We start from the raw sequence: 21,416 nt of genomic DNA, 5'->3' as shown, positions 1-21,416 counted from the left end.
GGACGAAGAGCAGCATCGACATCGGATCTCCTTGCCGAACCGAGCGTTCGATGCGGATGCGCTCCGAGAGGTGTCCGTTCACTAGTAACCGAGAGAAAGATCGCTCGGCAATTCGAACTAATAAGCTTACGAAAGCTGGGTTTATTCCTAGCTGCCGCATAGTTTGGTGAAGGTAAGAAAGGGATACCCGATCGAACGCATGGTCGAGATCGTAGCTAATCAGCTTCCCTTTTTGCTTGCTCGCTTTCAGCTGTGCGATAGGGCGCTTGCAGCGTGCATATGTATTAGTGATCTGTTGGGCAGGCAAAAGTGATCGCTCCATAGGAATTATATGGAGCGACAAGATTGAGCTTTGTTTAAATAATTATTTTAGCGAAATAGTTATAAAGATTACGCGCTAATCTATATGAATAACATGCGAATATATGTTTCTTCACATAAAAATATTTACTTTTAGCGTCAAAGCCATACACACGGGGAAAAATAGAAATTTCTGTTTTGGCCATGATTCATATCAATGGAAGCAGATTGATTATTCAAAAATTTTCACAGAAATAGTGCAAACTGCACATTGCGATTGTATAGCCGGATTAGGTGAAGTGTGCTCCCATTTAGGTTTTAAGCTTTTTGCTGGTCTCGTGAAAGAATAAACTATAATGAATATTCGTGTGCAGATATCCTTAATCGGCGGCTAGTTCCGCCAAAAAAGCAGTTGATTATGTTGAAATTAAGGACATTTTCAGCCTGAAATATCAACCAACTCTCAGATATGATTTCCGAGTACCCGAATGCTCTGCGGAGAAGCTAAATACGTTTATAAGAAAATTTATCGGAAACGGAAAAAATCCATCGATTGACCAATTCATGGAAATACAAGGAAGCATTCAAACGTGAGCTCGAGACTCTGTGACTTTGATCTAGGTGCGAAAATGTTGATAATCCTTTTTCTGCCAATTTTTCGATTCCAATCTAATGGGAGAGTCGCTCAATGAACATCGCGAAATAGGTGCTAGTAAACTAAATAATATGCGTTACACAAAAACTCTTGTTCATAAAATAGCTTGCCTAACTGTTTCACAAAGTTCATGTTAGCTCTATGCACTATTAGAATGACCGTAACTCTATTTAAATCATCTACAAGAACGCCGATTGATAAAAATCCGCTTCTGCTGCATAGACACTACGAATGTAAACAAGCGAATGTGTGCCCAACACATGCTCTGCATGTATGTGTAGCAAGAGCCCTATTCTATCTTTCAGAGAAAGAGTGGCTTCAAAGATTGAGTGCCCGTCGTTAGAGCACTTTTGTGCATCGCTCAGTACTTGATGAGTCTGTATTACACGCTCGAGACGAGACTTCAGGATTCTGCTCAAGATTTTGAAGTCCGCATTCAAAAGGCTGATTGGTCGATATCCTCGTGCAGTGTTTTCTGCTCCTCTCTTTCGTACTAACACGATTATACCGTTCGCGAACTCAGACGGCATCTCCGATACTAGGGCCTCGTTTAACACAAGGTTCAACTCTCGGTGGATGACGTCAAATGTGCGTTGATAAAATTCGATGGGTAACCCATCACTCCCCGCCGCTTTCTTCTTAGCTGATGTTCGAATTGCTGACCAAATTTCTGCTGTTGTTATCTCAGCCATGCAAGCTTCGTTCGACTCGTCATTTATTGGTATCACCCTCTCGCATTGGAATGGATACCGAGATGTGTCCTCTACCTCTGTCGCTGTGTACAATCTCGTGAAATACCGAAGCAGATGGTTCTCGAAGTATTTAGAGTTTCGTCGTTTTCGCCACGCATTTCTGTGATAATGTTTTTTTTCCTACGTCTCTCACCCAGCTGAAATGTACTGATGTTTTCTCCAGCAATAATGGTGTCGTTGATGCGCATGAAATTTTGAGAGAAACTGCGCTGATGCGCGAGCATTTGTGCCTTAACACGGTTTATTGTGGTTAGCATCACAGGATTCTGGAAATACCCATCATACGCTTGCTTTAATTGCGTGTATAGTCGTTGATGTTCCGCGTAAAATACGCTGTACGCTTCTCGGGATTTCCATCGAAAAAAGGACTGAATTTTTTTCTTAGCAAATGATAGCCACCACGTGAGCCAGTTTGGGTAGTTTTGCCTCTGTCTTGTAACATATTGCCATGAGATTTGGAATTCATCTATGTTCTCTGCTGTTAAAACATGTGGACGTAGCGACCAGTATGCGCGACCAGGTGCGCGTCCGAGACTTGGGAGGCATATACGAGCAGTTAGCGCTTTATGATTTGTAAACGAGCACACGTGTGTTGCTGCATTTCGCAGATGCCTGCAAAGTCCATGGGTGACGTAGATGCGATCGAGCCGAGAGACAGAGTTGTGCGTTATATATGTGGGGGCAGGAGTCGTGGGATACAATTTCACCCAGATGTCGCTGAGTTGGAGCTGCTGTATGGTGGATTGGAGGGCGGGGCTGTTGTTGTAGCCTGTCGAGTCACATGTGCGCAGCACACAGTTGAAGTCGCCAGCGAGAATTATATTGTCGGTATTATGACGTAGATAAAAAGAAATTGTGTCATTAAAGAAACGCTCTCGTTCGGCGCGCATTGTTGTGGCCGATGCTGCGTAGATGTTGGCCAACGTCGTGTTTTCGACGCGAAGAGTAATCAGTCGGCCGTCCAAACTTTTTTCGATATGGGAGAAACGTATGTACTCTTTTAGTGCTATTGCCGTCCCTCTCCTTGACTGATCAACGTTTATGACGACATTGTAGCCAGGAATAAGCAGCTGCTCGTTCTCTACCTCTTGCAAGAACACGATGTCGAGATCCATCGTTCTGCAGAAGGTTTTGAGGGCATTGATCTTCGTTTCGTTGGTAATATTGTTTATGTTTATAGTGGCGACGTTGTAACTGGCGATATGAGTCATTATATATTGGCCTGTTCCCGCTCGTCGTCGCTTTCGTCCCGGCGCTTCTTGCATTGCCGGCGTGTTCTCGAGCGTGTGATTGAAATTGCCGCTTCGTCTGTTTCGTTCCCATCGGATTTTCCACTAGCAGGTCCGTGGTACACTTCGCCACTAGCAGGAGGTTGTTGACCAGAAGTGCTGGGCATTGACTTGCTATCCGATGGTTGTTTCGAATCCGATATGGGTATGATGGGAATAGTGAGAGGAGGAAATTGTGTTACCGACTGCGTATCGATCGGTTTATTTGTCTCTACAGGCATCGGCTGTTGTTGCTGTTTCTGCTTTTTCGTAATGCTGACGTATTTTGACTCGGTTTCGCTATTTTTTGGACTGGCGGCTTCGCAATCGGCTTTGCCGTTGCTGCTGCGGGCTGTTTCGTAGCATCGGCGTACGATTTTTGCACTAGCAGCTTTTTGTTCTGCACACAGGACGCTCCGACATGGATGAATTCCCGGCAGTGTCGACATGTTTGACACTGTCCAAAATAAGACAGCAATGTTAATTCGCCATCAATGACGACCCACGACTCAATATTTTGTTTCACGATCATTTTCGCGATTCGAACACCTGTGCAGATACCCGGAAAGAAGTACTGCTGGTCATTTCCGCATATCTGATCTCGTATTGAGATAACATCACCATATGCGGAAAGGAATTCAGTGATGGCCTCGTCCGATACATCTTCAGACAAATCGAACAAATTGACCTCCACTGCACCGTCCTCCATCGTAATTCGTAGGGGAAGCTTCACCCCTCCTTCCACTGTCACTTCGTGCTTCCCATCGTGCTCTTCGCACACTTTTTGTGCCAGCGCTAGATCAACGACCTTCACGAAGGCACATCCAAGGCTTCGGCTGCATTGGATTCGTGTCACTTCACCTGGTTTTAAACCCAGAACAGTCCCAACGAAATTTTGCACTTTCGCATAGTCCGGTTTTCGTTGCAACACCGCATAATCTATGCGGAATGTGTTTTCGCGGCGTACCATCGCGGAGTCGTAGTATGCGACAACACGCAAACGGCTCGGCGACAATAATGACGCAGCGGAACGATAGAAAAGTTAGCTTGTTTTGAATTCTTATTTTGGCTAAAGCCTGAAACGCGTCTGCTTGGCTCGGAAGATGAGCGCTAACTAACGTCAAAGCGGACTTTCGCCAGCTGCCGGGCCTGTTGTTCTTCTCCGCAGAGGACAAATTCAGCGTTCCAGAGGACATTCGCAAGCAGAAACTATCCAAGTTTGCCAAAAAGTACATAGTGTGGCAAGCGATCTGCTCTTGCGGAAAGCGGAGCGCCCCCTTCGTGATGACCGGCACGGTAAACGGGCAGGTTTACCTTAAGGAGTGCCTACAGAAGCGCTTACTACCACTATTGAAGCAGCACGAGGGCCCGACCATCTTCTGGCCGGATCTCGCTTCGTGCCACTATTCAAAGGACGTGTTGGAGTGGTACGAAGCCAACGGGGTCACCTTCGTGCCAAAGGAAATGAACCCGCCCAACGCGCCGGAGCTTCGCCCAATAGAGAAATATTGGGCGATTATGAAGCAGGCCCTCCGGAAGAACCCAAAAGTTGTCAAATCGGAGGCGGACTTCAAGAGAAAATGGATTTCTGTTCAAAAAAAACTACAACCTGACGTTGTACAGAACCTTATGGACGGGGTAAAGAGGAAGGTGCGAGCATACGGGCTTGGGCTCGAAGTATGAATAAAAAAAAAAATGCCAAAAGTTGTTTAATAGTTTTTATTTTACTGTCTAAAATTTTCAAAAGGATCGGTCTACTGGGCGAATTTCTACAGCGTTTTTTCCGTGATGCAATTTGATGTGACACACCCTTTACATGGCAAATGCTTACCGAATTAGTTTGGATGAATATGCAGCTTTGATCGGCTATAATAGCCGATCCCTCTCATTGCTCGATTTTCCTCTCCTCTCTTTGCTCGATTTCTCCTCCTCTCATTCTCAATTTTCCCTCTCATTGCTCGATACCGGGGAATGAGAAAGCGGACTCGCTAGCTAAGGTGGGCGCTTCAGAAGGCACACTTTTTGAAAGGCAAATTGCTTATAATGAATTTTTCCACATTCCTCGTCAGAATACGCTCGTAAGTTGGCAGCGCATGTGGAGTGAAGATGAGTTCGGTCGTTGGTTACACACGATTATCCCTAAGGTCTCGACGAGGGCATGGTTCAAGGGATTGAATATAGGTCGTGATTTCATTCGCGTGATATCTCGGCTTATGTCCAATCACTACAACCTAAACGCGCATCTCTATCGCATTGGGCTCGCAGCAAACAATCTTTGTGATTGTGGCGATGGCTACCACGACATCGAGCATGTTGTCTGGTCGTGTATCCGGTTCCATGCTGCTCGCTCTCAGCTCTCTAGAGCACTGAGAGCACAAGGCAGACAATCGGAGATCCCCGTCCGGGATATCTTAGGTAGCCGTGATCCTGATCTTCTGCTTCATCTATACCTGTTCCTCAGAAATGCCGATGTCAACGTTTAATGATGTTTCCTTCGTTGTGTCCCCGTTTCATATCCCTCCTATCCGATCGATAAACTTTTACTTAGTCGCGGCAATACATACACACACTCTTTGCAGACACACGGGCCAAAGGTTGTGCAGTCCACTGATCATTCAACAAGAGCCAAAGGTTGTACCGCTCATGACAACTCTACACGAGCTGATGATTGCGCCGGCTAGTGACCATTCTATCCTGGATTCCTGGAGTCGAGAAAGACGCACCACGCTAGATATGGGGTACAGACTAGGGGGGCGTTGCTGATTAATGGTCAGCTGCATCCCAATAGCAGGTATCCCGTGTCGGGCACACGTACAGAGCATCGAAGACTGCAACATACCAATTATGAGAACACTTGTAATACTAACATCGAGCCAACCGCGAGTAATCGGTTACATATTACTAACATAGTTGTAAGCAAACATTGTAGAAAAATTGAACTCCCGGCCCCGTTACGCCATATGAGCCTTAATAAAAATATATATTTTGGATAAAAAAAAAAAAAAAAATAGCCATTATGTTGAAATTGAATGGCGATCTAATATGAATATATTCATGAATTGTCAACGCACCTAATACGACTTTTGCCATACTCATATACGATTTATTACAGATATAGAAAAAAACAAATGGCGCAAAATATTTTCGTAAAATGTTTATCATAGCCTCACGAATCGCCATTTTTATATATGAGTATTTATATTTGTAGAAATAATAATAATTTAATTTACTTGTGTTGTGAGTAGAATATAAATGTTTGAAATGGCACAGATTGATGTTTGGTGAGAACTGATCCGATGTGGGTTCGAACTCCGGTCGTCTGGATTATCATCCACCAGCTATCTCGCGCGGCTATCTGAAATTTAATTCAACAGCGGTTAAAACTCATACATATGATTCGATATGATATAACCTAATATATTCTATGCAGTAGGATCAGTCATTCTTGGTTGCCGATTTTATTATTTAAGAAAAGGATCTTTGATTTCCCTATCGTAGAAACCAAATATATAATATCATTGAACTGGAATAATGAAAAATAAATGAATATCAATGAAACTATCTCCATTTTAAATTATTTTTATTACAATTTTCACTATATAATTTGTTTTCTCAATCATATCCAACTAAATTCTGATTACTATTATAATGAATATAATAAATCAATCTGGCAATCTTGCAAAGCGATCCAATGCAATGTGCCAAATTCGATGTGGTATATATCTAAAATTGGCGTTCAATGGCATAGTTCACTTCGTTTTGCTGCATGTTTCATTAGAAGGGATGTTTGGCGTTGTTACTTTCATCGAACATCAGCAATTTGGAGTGCTGATATTCAGAAGTCCATTTTTGTAAATCATTTGTCATTGTTGAAGCATTTCATTGACATTTCAATATGATGTAATATGTTCTTTATTAGGATCCAATATGATTTACTGTTTCATGATTTTCTTCAGCATGCAACACGATTTACTGCAGTATTGAATCGATTTAAATTATACGTTTGTACGACACCCAAACTGCATCAGCGTAATATACGCATATGATGCGGACTAAATATATTTTATGACAATGTACATCATAAAACTGATGTTTATTATACCGAATTGCGACTTATTGACGTAGGACTACGTCTTTCATTTCTATACCGGGGTGTAAAATCAAAGTTTCGAAAACGAAAGTGTTACGCCGGAGACCGAGATTTTGAGCATTAATAGCTCCTAAACAACTGAACGAAATGGTATGATGAACACTTCATTCGAAAGATAAAATGTCTACGCGTTATATACTTGTTACTTTTTGATCCAAAAACTTGTTTCAATAGTCTTAAAATTGATTTCAAAACAGGCTATTGAATACACCAATCGGTATATAAGTGAGCGCCACTCGGAAATCCACTCAGTTCTAATTGAACAGCGATTGGAGCATGTTGTCGCTGTTGTGGTGAAGCTCTTCGTTTATCATGAAAGCGCGAATGAACGGTGTCACCAAGAGTCTGTTTGTGCACCTTAGGCCAGAAGGGAATCCATCAGGAGGAGAGTGACGCCGCAAATGGTTCCCCGGGAAGAGATCGGAGCAGCCGCCACACACACACATACACGCGCGGAACTCTTCGTTTGGATGCCATTCAGCAAAATAAGCTGCCAGTTCCCCTGGGTACTGAAAAATACATTCATGCGAAAGAGTTCATTTTAATGTTTTTTATCCATGTAACACTGCGACCAAATATTTTTCAATTAAGTGCCATTAACAGGTGGTTATCGAGTGACATTAACCACTGGTGGGCTTCGAGTATCGAGGAAAATCGGGAAAAATCTAATCGTTGCTGAAAAATAATCTGCCAGTTCCCCTGGGAATTGAAAAATACATTCATGCGAAAGAGTTTATTCTAATGTTTTCTATCCATATGACACTGCAACCAAATACATTTGGTTTTGTGATTTTTCAATCAATGGCAATTAACAGGAAAGCTTCTGAAATTATTCTTCCCCATCAGTAGAAAATTTTCGTATCCAATATTGTATGCGCGCTCAACGGAAAATGTTTCGCATCGCGAAAATTATATAATTTTCAATTGATTATTGCTCAGTCGCCGAAAGTTTCAAACTCAGAGAATTCATTCCCCTCTAGTTTGCCTTCCAAATTGCCATCGTAAACCACACCTTCTCTCGATTCAATCACGGACAAAAAGCATACATAAGCGATATTCTGGTGGTGAAACGCATTCATTTTTCGTGAGGACATCGACAAGACAACATCGTTACTGAACGAGTTGAACGAGCTGGACGAGCTGGATGGTGAGGGATCAAGAGATTCATTACCTGGCCACACACATACACACACACATATATACGTACGGAACTTCTTTCGTTTAAATGCCATCCAGCATCGAGAAGATTCCGGAAGAATATTATCGTTGCTGAAAAATAATCTGCCAGTTCCCATGGGAATTGAAAAATACATTCATGCGAAAGAGTTTATTTAAATGTTTTCTAACCATATAACACTGCGACTAAATACATTTGGTTTTGTGATTTTTCAATCAAGTGCAATTAACAGGTGGTTATCAAGTTAACATTAACCACTGGTGGTGGACTTCGAGAAGAATCGAGAAGAATCCAGAAAGATGTCATCGTTACTGCAAAACAATCTGCCAGTTCCCCTTAGGATTGAAAATTACATTCAAGCGGAAGAGTCTATTTTAATGTTTTTTTTTTTGTTTTTCTGCGACCAAATACATTTGGTTCTGTTATTTTTCAATCAAGTGCAATTAGCAGGAAAGCTTCTGAAGATTATTCTTCCCCATCAGTAGGATATTTTCATATCCAATATTGGATGCATAAAACCTTGTACCTCCAACGTAACGCTCTCATTTTCGAAGTCCCCCAACTATTCATTTATTCTTTCATTCAGAATGGATTCAGATTCAACTTCAAACAAATGATCACTAAATCAACGATAGTCCTACGTCACCATTGCGGTTATACCATAGATATAACCCACTTCCTGTTTTTTGATAATGATATATAAAATCGAGTTTTTACATTTTATGCGATTTCAAATATACACGATACATACTTTGATTGATATTATATGCGATTATGATTTATTCTGATTTCTTGTAAGACTTAGCACGTGCAAAATTATACGATTTAATGTTTGCTGGGACGTGCTTGCGTAACTGAACTCAGCATCCAGATAGTCTTCAAAGCTAGACAAGTATGATGAACGGGACGTGTTGCTAGAAACCAGACAACAGCCCTACAATGTTATTGCACCAGGTGGAGCAGGACTTCGCAAGAAGTGGTGAAGTACGAGATTGGCGAACTGAAGCCATGGACCGGGAGCATTAGCGAAACGCTGTGAAGATATGTGAATGAACAATGATACAAGTAAGAACATTATCATTCATCAAATGGATCAAATGTCACGTTCAATAAATTGATATCGTTCCGTGTTATCGAACTAGGAAATCAGGAATGCAATCAACACCGAGAATGGCACGTATAAAAACTGATATAAAAAAAAAGTCCGATAAATTTCCCTTGCACTGCTAGAGATCACAGCATCGAAACACGGAAAGGATCTGAGATGCATTGGAAGATTGTGATACTGTTAGGACTGTTAGGCTTTTTCATCAGGCCATCGAAACACGAACCATCCAGCGATCGAATACTATCTATTGGTTGCGGATGTGGTGGAACCAATGATGAAGAGGACGGATTAACCGCACTCAGCACGAACCTAAATCGGGCAAAAAGAGATACTGCCGCAAATATCAATTCACAATTAGAACCGGAGCGATCCAAGCGTGAAACACTATCCCTTGGATGTGGCTGTGGTGGAACTAAAGACCAAGAGGATGAACTAACGGGTCTTGCCGAGGATGAGAAACGAATCAAAAGACAAAGCGAAACGACTACCGCCAGCACTCGCCAACGATCAACCCGAAGAATGAGAACGAAAAGACCAAGACCCAGACCCGCGCAGAACGGTACCCAAACTGATGAAAACGGTGAAATAGTGCAACAACCTGGACGCTATGTACCCGCTCGGCGAGGTTTTGCACGGTGGCGCTCTAATATTGTGAGTACCACAAGTGCAAATCGATAGATTCAATGCTTTACATTGTGATTATTAAACTTTCCAGGGTCGCGGAAGCCGGTTTAATCACATTTTTTGAATTCTTGTATGGTATGTACCTTGTTTGTGTCATATTGGAAGGTCTTCGAAACAATAAAAAATCAAATAAAATGCCTGACCAATCCAATGAGATTTATTTTTTTATCGTCTTTTGCCCTTGCCCTTCTTGTGCGATTGTCCACCGGAACCACTCGCATGTTGTTGCACAGGCTGTTCATTGGGTTTACTTTGTCTGGTTTTCAGCTGGGGAATCATTTTTCCCAAATAGAACAGTAGACTATCCCTGGACGGATATTCCTTTAGAATAGGACTGCCATCATTATTTCGAAGCTGAACACGGATCCTACCGCGGTAGGCAAGTTCCTACAATATAAAAAATAAGAATTCGACTAATATTAACATATGCTCATGCTGACCTTGCTTTTCTCCCTCGAATACTGCTTGTTCTCGACAATGACGTTCAAATTGAGCACCTGTAGAACGTCACGAATCTCCTGGAAGGACGGATTCTCCACGCAGTTTTCCTTCGGTATACGACGACCTTCCTGACGGGTTTTCTTCTTGTTTACATATGCGGGATAGATACATATCCAGCGCTCGCGATCACTGTGTTGCAGGTTAGAATTCCACGGGCGTAGAGGGGCTTGAGCAGCAGCCATTTGTGCAACAATTTTGCTATTCGATTGCACTAAATATAGCAAATTGGAAAATTCGCCACAAAGATTTGTGAAATATGTTTCGCTGGAATCAAAACAATCTTTACACGTTTGATAAAGCTGTCAATATTGCCCTATCGGCAATGTTGTGACATCGCGTTCGATGTTTTTTGACATAGGGTTACGTCTTTCGGGAACATATTGGGAAAAAGTTCCGTATCACCAAAATTGCCTAATTTCTAGCGTTTATCGCTCAGTTATTTCCTGGTGGATTTACGAGATCAATATCATTATTAGATTATTAACCAATTTGGATGATCTACTAACTACCTAACTAAGTAATCTAACAATCTATTACATCGAAGAAAATTATACAATTAATGAAACTAACGATCGAATTATTTTTCCAATTCATTTATTTGTAAGGCTCAATCGGATAAGCTTTGCGGAGCCGCTAATTCAAGATTTGTTTATACAAAATTTCAAATCTATGTTGAGTTTCGACCGATTACTCGCGGTTTACTCGAGGTTAGAGCGGCAACACCTTTTTCGCAATTTCAGTGTTTCAGTGCAACCCTAGGCTGCGAGCAGCGAGTGTTGTTCAAACAACGTTGCCTACGAGGGGTTGCCATGGGAATGAATATTATTTGAAATTATGACGTTTTCTTGTGATATTGTTGCTTTCATATACCACTAAATTGCGGCCGAGGACATAGTGAGTGCGATGCGGACGCGGGCGCGGGCTCGTTTGCGGGAACGCTCCTTTGTTCACGAATGCGGAAATCAAATGCAAACCGCCCGGACCTGACATAATAAACGCGATGCGAGCGCGATTCCAATGCGGCGAAACTGTGTGTGGAGTGTAGAGATGTGCCATCCGCTCATGAGCTGTTCCGAAGAATCGACTCTTTGAAGTGAGTTGAAACGGAACAGCTCGCAAAAAAAAACAAACAGCTCTTCAGCTCACTTTGATGCTAATGATGCAGAAGGGAAAAGAGCTAAATAATTGCAGAGAGTGTGTGAGCTGTAAGATTCAAATGAACTCACCGCCTCTCGCTCTTCGTGTTATGACATCAGTTCAGTTTCATTTGTTCCTTGTCTTTTTAACTGTTATATTCGCGTTGACGGTATTGGGCTTTGTTTACCAGTTTAGGAGGCGCCAAAAATAATAATTGAGTTTCAGGCAGAATGAACACGTTTGTAAAATTAAAATTATAAATGAAAATTAATTTCTGTGTGTCAAATTAGTATTGTGCGTCTATTCCCTAACTGGACACGACGGTTCGAAACAGTCGCATTTGAAACGGTCGTAAAAATTGTCGCGTTTGCCGTTGACAGCTAAACATGTCAAAAGTGACAAATCCAATTATCGTCATCGTATTTCGCCAGTATTTTCGATTAATAGCAGCATGGAAAATTCAATTATTGAAAACGTTCAGCATCGTCGGGCTAACATCAACACAAAATATCATTGTTTGTATGACTACTACTTCCTAGGATTATCACGATCACAGTTAAGTACAATCTACAAGAAGTCCAAATCAACAATCAGTTCCTGGATTGTGGAATATGAACGAGAAGGAATAATAACTCGTAGCAAACTTCAGAGTACATTTAGAAAGATTGATGTAGACAAACGAACTTGGTTGATAAACCTGTACCAGAAAAACCCTATCTTGTATCTCGACGAAGCTCGCCAACAGTTCATCATGCACTTTGGAGTCTCAATCAGCGCATCATCAATTTGTAAAATATTACACGCATATGGAATGACATGGAAAGTCTTGGAGAGGAGAGCTATCCAGATACGCCAAGTAGATATCGAAAGATATGTTAATGAATTGAGCTGTTTTCAATGGGATCTTCTCCAACTCCTTTTTCTTGACGAAGTTGCCTTTGCAAATACAGAGATCATGCGCAACCCAGGATACGGAATTGTAGGACAGAAGTTAATGTTTAGAGGAGAGTTTTGCAGGAAACCACGAATTTCGTGTCTCTGCTTTTTAGGGCAAGCTGGCATAGTAGAAAGTTTTGAAACAGAAGGTACATTCACGCGCCAAAAATTTTTCGATTGCGGTCGAAAAATGGCTCTTTTCAATGGTAATGTACGATCATATCCAGATAAATTTTCAGTGTGGGTGATGGACGGTGCTCGCATTTATTGTGATGCGAATATCATACAATATTTGCGCTCTTTGGGAATAATTCCTCTCTTTGTACCAGCTAACTGTCCATTTTACAATCCAATTGAAGTTGTTTTTGGATTAATTAAGAGATATTTGAAGAGCAAGTTTATGGTTGTGCGCCAAAAAATTATTTGGGGAATACCAAGCATCTTGAATGTCTTACTGGAATGTTACAAGTTATTTGGGATTGTTAACTAGGATTGCATTTGCGCTAAAATTGATCATAATGAAGCATTGCTACTGTTTTCGAGGTTGTTATTAACAAAAACAGTTTATTTCGCTTGTTTAGTCACCAAGAAAGTAAATGTCGTTCTGGAATTTTGTATGTGATTAGGTTTCGCTTGCCAGTAGCAAAACTTCCTCCACTAAGGGTGACGGCTGCGCTTCTCTCGAGCATGAGAAAGTAATGCTACTTTTTTCGAGGCCAGTAATATTAACAGAAGCGTTTCTTTTGAGGATAGCGCAAAATGATGAGAAGTGTTTATATTTTTAGTAGTTTCGAGTCACCAATGAATGCCTCTGTATGCATACTATGGCGAACGCTTGTTTGGCGCTTGGTTTACGTTGTACGAACGATGCCTAGAGGTGCGATTCCTTTGAGGCAATAATAAATGACATGTAGCATGAAATTTGATACTTGCAAGTTTCTAAAATTTCACAGCATTATAGAATAATATCCGATGGTATAAACAAGCGATTTATATAAAACAACAGTGTAGTTCTACGTCAACAATGTGGTCGTATCTCGGACACAACTTCCTATATTTTTTTTGTCTTCCCGTGTTTCAGAAGAATGTATTTCTCAGTATCAGTCACATCCGGAGTCTGCTGGACTGCCCATCTTACATCTTTTTCGGCCTCAACATGTTCAACAACGACTTCGCGAGAAACGAAATCCTTGCAAATTCCCCAAATACACCGGCGTGATTCAGACAGTGTACGTCCATACACATCTTTTTAGTATATAGGATCCGTCAAATGTTATGTTCGAAACAAACGAATGTAAAATATTCCAACAAAATGAAATCGATACTTTCTGTATTCCGTTGCTGATAGATTAATAGTGACGTGTTTTCGGGAACCCTTTTTTCTGGATCCTTCATTTGCAGCTGTATCTTCCATTGAATCCTGAAAAAAAGATAGGGTCTTGGTATCACTGGCTTACTTAGAGTACAGTTGGATAGCAATGATATGTAATATCCCAGCAAACATTAAATCGTATAACTTTGCACATGATAAGTCACATATAATTTCGTATCAAATCACAATCGCATAAAATATCAATCAAAATATCGATCATATATATCTAAAATCGCATAAAATGCAAAAACACGATTTTCCATGTCATCGATGGATTGAGTGGTAACGTTGTCGTATCAAATCGCATATCAGTCCAAAAAGCATCGCATATCGTTATATACGGCTTTATATGCGTGCAAAATATGGCATATACGTATATCGCCTCCACTTTTGTGTGTATATGCTAGTTATCTGCATCATATATCATACAAATGTGTCTTGGTTGTATGTATATCGCCTCCAATTATAGCTATTCATACGACTTAATGTTTGCTGGGATGTTCTTACTATTTCGGAAGATTGCTCGTTTTCCTCAGTATTTTCATAGCCGTCACTATTATATACTGACTCCAGGAACTCCAAATCACAGAATTCAGCGTCCTCACCAGGAAACTCGTTTAAAGCGCCATCCATCTTCTGTAAAGTTAACTAAATTTTTATCACAAAAAAAATTCAGCAAAATTATTGTAACTCAACCGTAAAATTCAGTTTCAAACCTGTTTTACTGTAAACTATTTCGCCAGTTCAATTCATCCGGGGTTTGTTTTGATTTGTGTTTTGACATTTGAAAGAAAGTTGAAGAGGTGATCAGTGAGGTTTTTCCATGAATTTACTCACCCCTCTTAAAAAGTCACAGGAGGGTTGTGTCCGAGACACGACCGCATAGTTGACGTAGGATTCCGTTAGGCTATCTGTTGATTTTGGATATGTTTGGAGAATTACATCGTTAAACTCTTTGATAATGATTTGGTGACCAAACGACCCGTTCTCGAGCGGGAACACACCTTGGTTTTTATTTATGAAAATTGAAATAAATCGTTTCATATATCAAGTAATTTTCAACACAACTGCTACCATATATTTTACATTTACACTTGTGATAAATTTTTCATAATACACGATCAGTCATTGATATGCAATTCCACGAAGCAACATTTCGGTGGGAGCAAAAGCTCCCCCTGCTATCATGTATTTGCAAAGCCGATTTCCCCCAGGCAGCTTGGTTTTGATGTCCCTGATAGGGACCCGCCACACGTGTCGTAAATTTCGACCAATCAGATGTGGTTATTTCCGTTAGGATAGGGGTTGAAATTTTTCAATAGTTCGATAGTTAGTTTCATGACATATATTATTATCTTCAATATAAAAAATTGTTTTGGAGTGGCGAAATCGATTGACACAAAAATTTCATCAATCCATCATGAAATGACTGAGCAATATGCGTTTGAAATTGGACAATTTTCACGATGTGCTCGATTTTCGATTTTCAATTTATACCCCAACATGTTCCCGAAAGACGTAATCCTACGTCAAAAGCGACGATTCAAATAGGAAGCTGAAATGACTTCAGAATCCAACAGTCAAATAAATTCACAATATTCTATTTCAATGAAAAACACTTTGTTTGCAGGCGGTGCAAAAATCTTATAAGCAAATTATTTTGAAAGACAACTTTATATTATAATGAAAAGCCTCAGTAAAAATGTCGGAAATGTATAGACAAATGGTTAAATAAGAATCAGGAATACGTGTTTCAAGTAATTTAATAATATGGTGTGAAACATTTCATTTAAAATTTAACATTTTAAAACTGACTTTATGTCTTCTAATCTGATAAAGATTACACTATCGAGTTTGGGACCCACATTTAAAGTTGCCACCAGACGTCGACACTGACAACTGAGCTGAAGAGCTGTTCATAAAGAACAGCCCCTTTAGATGAGCTGAGCTGATCTGAGCTGTTCATCATAATGAGCTGGATTGCACGCCTCTAGTGGAGTGTTTTGCCGCGAGTGAACGCAAGTGATGGTTGCCAGATGATTTTCATGAATATCTTCACAATCGAACTCATCTAACGTAATTAAAGATTGAGTTGTTAAATTATTATTTTCTTTTCGTTCGATGAATTATATAACTTCATTCTAATTTACATAATGCATATAATGAAAACGTTACGTTAAGGGCTTTCCATTTACCATGTTCACAGATAAAAACAATCTCACAATTCAACTGTTTACAAAATGAAGACGTGTTATCATATCTGGCAACCAGTATATCATATCACTCCAATTGATCGCATCGCACCACACCGCATTTACTATGCCCTCGGACTCAGTCACCAGTGCACATAAGATGATTCGACATATTGCCCAGCAAACATTAAATCGTATAATATTGCACGTGCCAAGTCTTACAAGAAATCCGAATAAATCCGTATAATAAACATAAGTTTTATGTACAGTACATTGTCATAAAATATATTTAATCCTCATCATATGCGTATATTACGCTGATGTAATTTGTGTGTCGTATAAGCGTATAATTTAAATCGGTTCAGTAATGTTATGGCATTACTCGAGTTGCATGCTGAAGAAAATCATGAAACAGTAAATCATATTAGCACCTAATAAAGAACTTATTACATCATATTGAAATGTCAATGAAATGCTTTAACATTGACAAGTTTCATTTCATAACAGATATGTCTGAACACATACGAATGAATAAAATAATTAAATTTAAAAAAAGTGGCTCTTAAATGGCTCGGAAACCAGGAATGACTGATCCTACTGCATAGAATGTATTAGGTTATATCATATCGAATAATGTGTATGAGTTTTAACCGCTGTTGAATTAAATTTCAGATAGCCGCGCGAGATAGCTGGTTGATGATAATCCAGACGACCGGAGTTCGAACCCACATCGGATCAGTTTTCACCAAACATCAATCTGTGCCATTTTAAACATTTATATTCCACTCCCAACACAAGTAAATTTAATAATTATTATTTCTACAAATATAAATACTCATATATAAAAATGGCGATTCGTGAGGCTATAATAAACATTATAAGAAATATTTTGCTCCATTTGTTTTTTTTTCTATGTCTGTAATAAATCGTATATGAGTATGGCAAAAGTCATATTAGATGCGTTGACAATTCATGAATATATTCATATTAGATCGCAATTCAATTTCAACATAATCGCTATTATAGTCGGTCAAAGTTGCATATTCATCCAAACTAATTCGGTAAGCATTTGCCATGTATGTATATGGCCTCCACTTTTGCATCCATATGCCAGGTAGGCACATTATATGCCAACCAAAATTTAGGGCATATGATGTTATATATACGCTTGTTATGCGATTTAAGGTTTGCTGAGTGATTGCTTCGCGAAATTCCATTATAATAACCGCATTGCATTGCAAAACGTTTAATATAAGTGTAAGGCTGAGGACATAGTAAACGCGATGCGGTGCAAAGCGATTAATTGGAACTGATCGCTTCAGATCGCGCGTTTGACAGTCCATCATGTAAACTACCCAGCATAAGGATTCCAGATATGATAACATGACTTCATTTTGTAAACATTTGAATTGTAGTAAGATATTTAATTTACTAAATATACGCATATATACGCATACTTATATATTTTATATAAGTATGCGTATATTTTCTCAATAAAAACTACACCCGAGCATTCAAATCGAAAGTACAGTATTTTACATTTAGTACGATATGCCGAGCCACCACTCAGTGTCACATTAGAGATGACTTTGGCAAGTAATTGGATATTGGTGATGAGAATGGTACAGTGTCGACGTTTGGTGAAGACTTTCAATGGCGGACCAAAATTTCGGTCCCGAATTCGATGGTTATAAAAATGTCCAATTAGAGGTAAAAATGTTCAATGAAACGTGTCACATTACGGGTCTGTCCAATTAGCTAACTGTCGCATTAAATTTAACTTACTGTATAAAAAATGAAACATTTTTCTCAGTAACATATAGAAGATCGTTTTTTCTGTAAGCATGGTAATTGAAAAATCCCTTATCGTAATATAGTGTTTTCCAAAACTCATCGATGTGTAAGAGCACACGATTAATCGTAAGCGTCATACATCCTGCCCAAGCCACGCTGACGCCCCGCTGCAATGAGAACATAGCCTAAACGTTTCCACCTCATCTTGGAGTTGGGTATATATATCTAATTAATTTCAAACTGCATTTAATAACTATTATCGGCTTAATAATTCCCCCAAATTAGCTTGAAGTCTTGAAGAGAGGTCTGAGGACTGATGGGGAATTGTCAGCTGCGAGTACATAGACAGTCGGGATAATTAAGAACGTTGGTCCTGTAAAAGACTGTTTGGATACAAAAACACTTGGCCAGGACTCGACACTTTCGAAATTAGAAGATGAAAATGGCTTCTTCTTCATTTATGCCCTTTTTTCAGTCATTTTCGATAGAGACATCGATTCGTTCTTTATTGCTGTCCATATTCAAAGGAAACGAATTTTGAAAGCAGGCGCTTTCAAATGACAGTTGAAACTGCTCGAATAGGTTATGGGTTCGCTGCTTTACATTGAAAGCTTCATTGGATTTTCTTTCACCAAACTGAATTGTTCCGGATCGTCTACTAAAAAAAGAGAAATTAAAGGGGCATATGAGAGCATATTAGTCACATAACTGTGTGGACTCCAGAATGTATATTGACAGCACTGCCAGCTATGACTGTCTCGCCATACTCGTTCATCCCACCGTTCATGTATTTTCCTTTCATAGTAACTCTTGAGCTCGGTCTGACAGCTCATATTCGCGTTGACGGCGGAATGGTGTCGACATCTGGATACGACATTACTTTGTAGAGGCCAACTCTTCTCTATCAGATTAGTCGGCCCGAAGGCAGTTTTAAATTAATAAAATTTGTATGATTTTTTTTGTTAAGGTCGGTGACATAACCGGAGAAACGTAGGACTACGCCAAGGATTGTCAATTGAAATAACTTATCGAATATCCGCGTAGTTTTTCTGTACTTGTTGGAATAATTACATTTCCAACGACGCCACTTCTAATTATTGTTTCCGGTACAAATTTAAAGAAATTTAATGATCGATCAGAATATAAAATAATTTGCTTTTTTTTATTACTTCTTATTGCTTTAGAATTCATCAAACTGTTACATTGAGTTGAATTGTAATAATTCTTTTGTGAAAGGTTTGATGGCTCTAATTCGCAATAACAAACTGCCATTTGTTGAAATGTGTGTCCTTACTTTGCCAATGCACTGAATGCAGCCACAAGCAATTTTGCATATGTATCATCACTGTGTACTGGATCGATTACACGAAAGCGATGAATGGTGGTTATCCGTTGGATGACAACATAATTAAAAATCGCTGCGGATGATGATATTCGTGGTTATCCTGAAAAGGTGGCTCTGTTTCGGGGTTAGAAAATAAATTATTTTTTGGAAAGCAACTGCCTAATTTGTTTGCTTCGACTGGCGGTAGAATCACAAGATGAGGGGCTTACGCTACAAAGTTTTGTCTTGTATTCATATTTTATTCCGCTGTTACAAAACATTACACTCAGCGCGATTGGTTATAAAAAAAAAAATCACAATTATTCAATTCTAGAGATTCATTTTTATCTAGAGAAAAATGAAATTTTATTCATTGTGATAATTGCGTAAAAAACATTTTCTATCAACTATCATCTTTGCGATCGATTGAGTTTCAAGCATTCGAAATATTTAATTTTTTCGTACATGTTCATTGTTTACAAATAAATTTTACTCTCCATATAGTCCTGCTAGACGTAGTCCTATGTCAAAATACTCCATAAAAGCATTTTGACTGAAATCCTCTGGAATACTTATCGGAAAGCTTCTGTTTCTGTGTTGACGAATCTACGCAAAGCTGCATCAGTTCATGCGACACCTACATTAGAGCTCAGAACCACAAAAGTGATGATTTTAACCATTAAATGTAGTCAGTGAATGGTAGGGAAGTTAGTTTTTTTTTATATTAACAATAGTTTCAATACGCGATTGTACCAAAGTCATAGATAATCTTCGTTTTTTTAAAGTTCGATAATGCATATTGGCGATCTAACGCAAAACGTAAACGATCGGTGAGACATCTGGATTTTGTTTTTGAACTATGAAAATGATGCTAATGTAACCTAAAACTCAAAAAACAAATCACGTATATGTTACTTCCGGGCTTTCCAAGGTAGTTCTCACATGCAGGAATCATGCATTTTTCTACTTGTGTTTGATTATGCTCTCGAATTTCCTTCTTTAATTCAACCATTGTCAACATTTTTATAGTTTTCACTACTGAAAGAGGTAAATAAATAACATGTTATATATGAAATTGCGCAATCGCAATCAAATATTCTTTTATGATTATAACATTGTAATTTATGGAAAGAACTACAAACCTTCCATAAGCTCACATGGCAAAATTTAAAAACATCATTACTTTCACCGCAGCGCCGCCTAGGTGTAGTTTTGTACGTTAGATCGCCAATAGTTAATGAGTCCTAACGCAAAGCTGCATCAGTTCATGCGACACCTACATTAGAGCTCAGAACCACAAAAGTGATGATTTTAACCATTAAATGTAGTCAGTGAATGGTAGGGAAGTTAGTTTTTTTATATTAACAATGGTTTCAGTACGCGATTGTACCAAAGTCATAGATAATCTTCATTTTTTTAAGTTCGATAATGCATATTGACGAATTTACGTTGGATTTACAACCAGATGGCGCAGCAAATAAAATGAGGATGTTTTGTTTTTTTGGTATGAACTTCGTTCAAATTTTTTAGAAAAATCAGAATTTATCTTCAAATTTTCCGGTTTCATGTATACTTTCCACGCTGAAAAGGTTAGAAAATCATCGTTTTACAATGTGCTACGTATATTACGAGGAATGGCTTGTTATAAGTATTGTAACTTTAATTTTTTTCAACTAAGTAAACGATGAATAGGGTGTTTTGCGCTAAAAATACTGCAAATCCTTCTCGTATCGGCCCCTACATAATCAATGGTATCAGCCAATTTGATATGATATCGATTTCATCGCAATTATCCATAGTATCAATAACCGGTATGCATCATCAAACCTAAAATTTCCGAAGATTATCTATGACTTTGGTAAAATCGCTTGTTGAAACCATCGGCAATATACAAAACAATAATTTTCTAACCATATACTGACGGTATTTAGTGGCTGAAATGAATCTGAATAAAAATAAAATTAATAATTACGACCGAATCGCGCTTTTCAGTGCGTACAATAAACAAACACCCTCACTTTTGTAGTTCTGAGCTCTAATGTAGGTGTCGCATGAGCTGATTCAGC

General features: G+C 39.2%; 1 protein-coding gene across 1 annotated transcript; it reads right to left on the bottom strand.

Moving 5' to 3' along the window:
- Positions 1 to 10,229: 10,229 nt before the first annotated feature.
- On the bottom strand, positions 10,230 to 10,901 carry LOC129769590 (signal recognition particle 19 kDa protein). The gene is made up of 2 exons (XM_055771952.1): positions 10,535 to 10,901; positions 10,230 to 10,481 (listed from the first exon to the last, which is right to left on the bottom strand). Exons 1-2 carry the CDS (start codon positions 10,775 to 10,777, stop codon positions 10,260 to 10,262), a joined length of 465 nt encoding a protein of 154 aa, XP_055627927.1. The 5' UTR covers positions 10,778 to 10,901; the 3' UTR covers positions 10,230 to 10,259.
- Positions 10,902 to 21,416: the final 10,515 nt, after the last annotated feature.

Source organism: Toxorhynchites rutilus, chromosome 2, assembly GCF_029784135.1.
Source record: "Toxorhynchites rutilus septentrionalis strain SRP chromosome 2, ASM2978413v1, whole genome shotgun sequence".
NCBI lineage: Eukaryota > Metazoa > Arthropoda > Insecta > Diptera > Culicidae > Toxorhynchites > Toxorhynchites rutilus.
This window is presented reverse-complemented; position numbering and strand designations above follow the sequence as displayed.

Coding starts and splice junctions, on each gene's coding strand:
- LOC129769590 (XM_055771952.1), bottom strand. CDS start 10,777: ATGGCTGCTGCTCAAGCCCCTCTACGCCCGTGGAATTCTAACCTGCAA. Junction 10,482..10,534: donor ATTCGAGGGAGAAAAGCAAG/GTCAGCATGAGC, acceptor TTTATATTGTAG/GAACTTGCCTACCGCGGTAG.